This window comes from Folsomia candida, unplaced genomic scaffold (genome assembly GCF_002217175.1).
Source record: "Folsomia candida strain VU population unplaced genomic scaffold, ASM221717v1 Fcan01_Sc015, whole genome shotgun sequence".
Taxonomy (NCBI): Eukaryota; Metazoa; Arthropoda; class Collembola; order Entomobryomorpha; family Isotomidae; genus Folsomia; species Folsomia candida.
Window position 1 is genome coordinate 4,037,449 of NW_019091207.1, and position 6,860 is coordinate 4,044,308.

Consider the following 6,860-nt stretch of genomic DNA (forward strand, 5'->3'; position numbering starts at 1 on the left):
AAAAGGATTATTTTTGGGTTCAAGTGAAATCACAAATATTTAACAAGAATGACAAATAAATAAGTAAATAAATAAATAAACTTGCCGACCGGTAAAATCCGGTCGAGATCAATTCTCGTGACCTCGATCGCTCATTACGCAAATTTCACTCTCAAATTGGATTCAGCCTAACTTTTACAACTTAATAAACTCTCCACACAGAAAGACAACTGTGACGAGGAAGAATTCAGTTTAATTTAATTAACCAAGTTAAATATGAAGCAAGTTAAAAGAATCGCGGCGAAAATTAGTGGAATAATAAAACAATTAAATATTTCAATTTACTTGGTTTAAAGTTTAGTAATTATTGTTTAATTTATTTAATGGGAGTGATTTTTTTCATATAATTTTTCACTCAATTTTATTTGGGATATTTTTTAACCAGTGGAAACGTTTGTGAACTTCAGGATTTTATGAAGTTTACAAAGTCACAAAGAACTTTACAAGTTTCTCCAATGTTTTCCATGCTTCGACGTCGTTATAATATTTTTTTATATGATTTCACTGTTTCGTAAAAACAAGATGAGATACGAAATAGGAATCTCGCATCAACGCCTTAAAAAGTTGGAATAATTGAGATTAAAAATAATTTGTTTTATCGGAACTACGATTTTTTTTTCGAATGCTTTTGTATTTCATAATTTTTTTTTCTGTGCAAAGTGAAACTCCCCAATTTGTAAAAACTGAAGAAATACGTGTATTTCGTTTAAAATTATGTAAACAATGTATGTAAATATTTACTTAAAAAAGTGACATTTTCGTGAAATTCCTACCCAAATTCAGATTACAATTTCGTGAAAAATGGGATCTGCATATTACTCGATGTTACCACGTGGTCGATTTTATCATTGGGACAAAAATGGAAAAAGGCTGAAACGCGATATTCCCAAAATTCAAGGAAATCCTGACCAATATAATTTCGAGGAGCATTATTATCCTCTACGAAATTTATTGGTAAGGTTATTCCAAAAATTCATACATAATTTAAAATGTCTTAAAAAATTTAACCTAAACAAAAAATTTTACTGACAAAAATCCATCTGCATCTGCAACTTTTATTTTGATTATGATTTTTTTTAAACTCAAATATTATTATGTTGCAATTAGGTTTTTTGTGTTTTTCGACTCGAAGTTGATAAAATTTGAAACAAGGCTATTTCGTGTTTAAAATGTGCAAATGTCTATATGCAAGATATTTGCACATTTGCATATTTGCATTTCAAGATATTTGCACTATGTGCAGTTTTTTAATTTCTTTTTCGTCAGTTTTGAAATAACATAAATACTTTTTGGTACTTATGTAAATGTCAAAGTCTTATTTCGCACACAGTAAATAAGTAGTTTAGGAAATATTGTTGCAAAATAAAAATATCCCGTTTTTCTTCGGTAAATACATATTTATATTCCTAATACTTATGCCATTTACAAACTTTCAGTGTTGTTATAAGGCAATTCACGCAACCCTTGGCAATTTTTGTAAAATCTGTAAACTTATGTGCAGAGCGTTTATGAATATTTCTGAGGAAACTGATCTAACAAATTTTTGTAAACTTGCTCAGGTCAAGGTTATTTCTATTTTTGTAAAAATTAAAAAAAAGTTATTTCATCAAATTTATTCATTTTACCAGTAAGACTGCACAAATTATCTAATTGTTTGACCTGTCGTCATCTTGGTGCGACGATTATTCAGACTTTTCCATGGGATTGGTAAAACTTCCTACAACTTGAAAACATAATCTTTGAGTCCCAGAATGATATCGGTTTTCTAAAACTTTATATCTTGGCACTTAAGTTCTTCAAGAAAATGTATAGTTATCAAGTTGTATTTTAAAAAATATGTTTAGATCGTATAGTTTTGCAAATTAATTAGCTATCGTATAGAAATTATTTGCAAACATTTGTATTTCTAAAGTTTCAAAATTTGTAAAATTCAAAAATTTGTAACTTAAACATACCTATATAGAATATATTTAATATTCCAATTTAATTTGAGGGTCATTAGGTACAAATATTTTATTATAAATCCGTCCTACTTTGACGCCTCTAATAATTTATTTTCCAAAATCATTTACCAATTATCATTTGATCAGATCGGCGCGAGCAGTTTGACAATGCATTAAATTTTATGGTCTTAAAATTTCGAATTGAAATATGGATAGCTAAAATTTTGCGTTGCATTAAATATTCAGGCAATTCACGCAGCCCGTCGTAACATTGCAAAATCAGTGTCAATTCTATAACTTACAAGCTTTTACAAAACTTTATAAATATTTTCAAGGAAAATTAGCACTGGAAATTTATTACGAGATAATTTCCAATTTTATTTTGTTGATTTACAACCTTGCTAATTACGTACTTTCTTATTTTTAACCAGATCGTAAACAAAATTTTGGACCATCTCGACCCAGCCTCTACCCTCTCGGCCAGACTGATCTGTTCTTTATGGAATTCAGAAATCTGTCGAAGAATTAACGGCCCAAAGAAATCCGTCCAAAAATTCAAACCCATTTCAAACAATATTCAGCACTTGAAATTTTCCACCCACTCGGAACTCGTCAACTTGCACAAATTTTGCAACTTCTCCTCCAGAAAATTCTTCGTGGCGTCGTTCTACTTTAAATTACTGCCAAAATTCAGCATTTCCATCTTAAGCGAGACTACTTTCTCCAACTTTCTCCAGGATTCCGTCACCCGGGTGAAAATTGTCGCCTACACGAGCCACGTTTCCCAGTGGTTCGCCCTGCTCAAGAAAATGCGAGCTTTGAAACACTTGTACATCATTCGAGTTCCGGAATTCGACCGGGCTAATTTGCAAGATCGCGAGAATTACAAATTCATTTCGAACTATTATAACGATAAGAATTTAATTTTAGAAAATTTGGTCACCATTAAATTACAAAGTTTAGCTTGTTCCGAACATTTTTTCAGTTTTAATGATTCCAATTTGAACACGAGTTTGATGTCATTTTTGAAATGTACGCGGACCGTGAAGCTCCTGCAGGTGGTCGGTTGGCCGGGAAAAGTTGTCGAGGTTTTGGACAAGGTGAAAATTTTGGGTGAAAATTTAGAAATTTTGCGTATCTCGGGTGGAAAAAAGTTGGGGGAGGAGGATGTCAAAGAATTGACAGGAATGGAATTTCCTGCCATGAAAAGGATTGAGCTTAACGTGTTGGACGAGAAAAAAGGCGGCGTTGGAGACCACGTGTGGGGAAAGTTTGTGGAGAAAGTTGGTTAGAAAGTGAGAGTGGTGAAAATTGCTTGACATACTTAATTTTAAACGAAATACGAAACTACAAATACGAAATTTTCCCAAAATTACACACTTTAGAAAGATTAACTTATATAATATAACTTATATAATAACTATAATTTTATAATTACTTAAATTTATTTTTTACTATAATAATATATTGAAATTTTATAAATGGTGTACAAACTCGACAAAATTGTCATTACTCAACTTTTTGAATTTCTTAATTGCTCAAAGATAATGCAGAAATCATGTTCAGGTCGAAAATGAATGAAAATAGTGGAAACTCGAAATTCATTGTACTCCTCGAAATTTAAATTGCATTCAATTTAAATTTCATAATTTGTATACAAGATTAAAACCAAATTTTCGAACAATTAGACACTTTACACAATTTGGGTGAAATATTTTCTCACAATTTCCATCATCATACTTGGCAGGCTGACTTTTTTCGGGATCAATCCGTCCTCATGACACAAACCGAGGACAGCCTTGTCCCCGTAATTTTCAGGCCGAGATTATTCGCGATGACCGAGGAACGATTGACACAGCGAGAAATCGCACAATATTCCCGATAAGGCACTGGTCGGATAAGACCTTATCATCCTCGTCGTGGTGACAACTTTCTAGACGGATTCGTTCCAACCCGACCAACGATTCTGCTTTTATGGTGAGATTTCACATCGCGTCAAGTGTTGGGCCTAATCGAAACTAGGTTAAAAAACTCACCGCCATTAGTTATGAATTTAATGAGTACAAATTTGTCGTCCAGAATTTCAAAACAAACTCCCAGAGCCGAGAATTGATAAAAAATGTGTTGATTTTCACAATTTTGGCGATAAGTCATCGAGTCAGAGGTTAAGGGGAAAAAGTTTTCAACTCGGTTTAAAAAAATGGATTGATTATTTTGTACGGGTTAGAAGCCGTTATTTAATTATGTGTATGTGTCAGTTTAATCTTGTCAGTAATAGATGTGCAGTCTCTACATCTCTACATCTCGACGTAACAAAGGGATGAAATCATGACATAAGTGTATATGTCACTTACTGGAACTTTGAAGTTGAAAATTTCTTCAGACTTTCGTGACCTCTCGTGACGTTGGAATGTAGGCTACCAGTGAATTCAGGGTTAAATTTCATATTAAACTAACATATATAAGCAATTTGACCCTAACCTGACCTTTCAAAGGCGCTCAAATTCTAATAAGGTCTATCCCTTGACGTAAGAAACTTACATTATAAGTTTCTGGTCAGGATTTCTTTTCCTTCACGCTTTATCAGACCAACGGACAAAACGACGGACGGACAGACAGACATAATGATCTTATAAAGGGGTTTCATCCCTTAAAATAAAATGCAAAGACACTCAAAACTGTTTTCCATCGTCACATATTTATTAAAATATGTATGTATATCCCACTGACTTTAAATACATTTCTGACAAGACAATAAAAAATCAGGGAGCAAACTCTATATTTAATTATTTATGTGGAGCACACGCAAGATCTCTTACTCGCCTCTTGCACTGTAGGCCCTTCTGCGTTGTACCAATACACTGGGTCACAAATGATCGAAATTCATCCTCGATTTCTGGAAAGACATGTGCATTGAATTGCTCCTGCATCGCCTGTGTCGCAGCACGTGTCCCTGCCGTGAAGTAATTGACACAACTTGTCATTTTCTTAATTCCGATTTCATAATAGAATCCGACAATGCAGTTGAAAAGTTCACCCATCATATTTTGGCTTAATCGGAAACGTTGCATTGCTTTGATATGATTCGTTGATCCAGTTACGGATGGGTGCCGCTGGTCTAGTTTTTGTTGAGAAATCACGTAGCAATACTCGTTTGGTCCGAGGACGGCGTAGATGCAGCACACCTTAGGGTTTTCACCTTCCAGGTCATAGATGAATTCGATATCTTGAAAAGTCGGTTCCGTCTGTAAAGGATGGAATTGAACTGCCCAGAAGTCTTGGACATCTTGTGGTTCTACTCGGGCCATTTTGACGTTTCTGGGGATTAAAGGTATGCTAAGTTATCAATTTGTAATTCAGGATGTAAGCTAAGCTGCGGTTAAACACGCTAAATAAATTTGTGGAAAATTTATCCATGGTTGACCAGATTGGCACAACTGGGTAAAATATGCACAAGGGTTGGACCAATTTTACACAAGTTGGACAAATTTTACGCAACTGTTGGATAAATTATACATAATTGTTGTGTCATCCTCATTTTCTCTGCACAAACTTGGATAAATTTTACACAACTTTTATTTAGAGTGTACTTTGCTCATTAGTAGCCTGCGCCAATGTTATAGTATGCCGCAACAAGTTGCCAAGGAGTGAAGTATAAATGCAGCTTTACAGGATTTTGACTAAACTTATCAATCTTGGTAGTACAAGAAAATAATAGCGACAAGACATTTGCAAGTTATGAATGCATCAAAAAAATTCGACGTGATTTTCAAGATTTTCTGTGAAGTAAATTACTCCTGTTTTTTTGGCTATAAAATCTCGCGGTAAAAAGTTTCCACCTGGCCCACACAGTTCGCACCCAATTCCATTCAAAACCCTATGTCTAAAGTTTTAAGTTGCCATAAGCTTTGAATGGAATTGGGTGCGAACTGTATGGGGCAGGTGGAAACCTTTTTACCGCGAGATTTTACAGCAAATAAAATAAGAGTAAACTGCAATTTTTATTCTTAATATTTTATTCGTAAAGGTCTTAATGACCAATAAAATTTAATGACTTACATGTATAATTAGTCAAACGTGCAGAATAAAAATTAAGTTGGGCTGAAACAATTAACTAAAATTCGCCCTATATTCCTATCTTCAATACTACACTCTTAGAAACTTGGTATTGAAAAAAACTTAACGGTATTGATACGTGACTCTACCGCCTTGGTATTAAACAGTTATACCATATTGGTATAGAACCGGTATTGAAATTATACCCCATGGTAATAATTTTAATACTAATGGGTATTAATTTTTTTACCATGTAGTATTAATTCAATACCGGATCAATACCACGCGGTAGAGTCACGTATCAATACCAACGGTTATTGATTTTTTAAGAGTGTACACAAAAACATTTTAAAGTTAATTATTTACCTGAATTTCCAATCAATTTAAAGAAGTATGAGATATATCCAGCTGCCGAAAGGATTATTTGAAGTATAAGTAGAATTGCTGAGTTTGGCAGTGTGAGCAAGTTTGCACAGTGCGTAACGTGTGCAGACAATGGATTAGATTTTATTAATGCAGAGTGAATCATATAACTTGCAACTCACCACTGAATTGTCTTTCTATGTTGAATCGCATTGCTGAGTATTTTCGCAACGGTTGCATTTATTGCATTGCAGTCAATTGCATCCAGCATCGCGTTATGTTATGTATAACAAAGATTAAGGTACATCCGGGTCAAGTTTAACATAATCACCAAATTGGAATAGTATGTATGTAAATATACATTTTCTACATAAGCAAAGCATGAATAATCCATTTCATGCTTTTGTTTTTGCATACACCATTAAAAATTAAAAATCTGGTAGAGTAACATACATACAT

General features: G+C 33.6%; 2 protein-coding genes across 3 annotated transcripts; one reads left to right on the forward strand and one right to left on the reverse strand.

The window, feature by feature from the left end:
• Positions 1 to 702: 702 nt before the first annotated feature.
• Positions 703 to 3,658, forward strand: LOC118437660. The gene is made up of 2 exons (XM_035856853.1): positions 703 to 993; positions 2,414 to 3,658. Exons 1-2 carry the CDS (start codon positions 841 to 843, stop codon positions 3,272 to 3,274), a joined length of 1,014 nt encoding a protein of 337 aa, XP_035712746.1. The 5' UTR covers positions 703 to 840; the 3' UTR covers positions 3,275 to 3,658.
• A 1,003-nt stretch (positions 3,659 to 4,661) lies between these two features.
• Positions 4,662 to 6,589, reverse strand: LOC110856251. 2 transcript variants are annotated; one of them, XM_022104722.2, is made up of 2 exons: positions 6,405 to 6,589; positions 4,662 to 5,300 (listed from the first exon to the last, which is right to left on the reverse strand). In XM_022104722.2, the coding sequence occupies exon 2, from the start codon at positions 5,288 to 5,290 to the stop codon at positions 4,769 to 4,771; it is 522 nt and encodes a 173-aa protein (XP_021960414.1). In that variant the 5' UTR covers positions 5,291 to 5,300; positions 6,405 to 6,589; the 3' UTR covers positions 4,662 to 4,768. The 2 variants fall into 2 exon arrangements, with proteins under 2 accessions (XP_021960414.1, XP_035712935.1); XM_035857042.1 differs by lacking the exon at positions 6,405 to 6,589 and adding an exon at positions 6,042 to 6,063.
• Between the last annotated feature and the right edge of the window lie 271 nt (positions 6,590 to 6,860).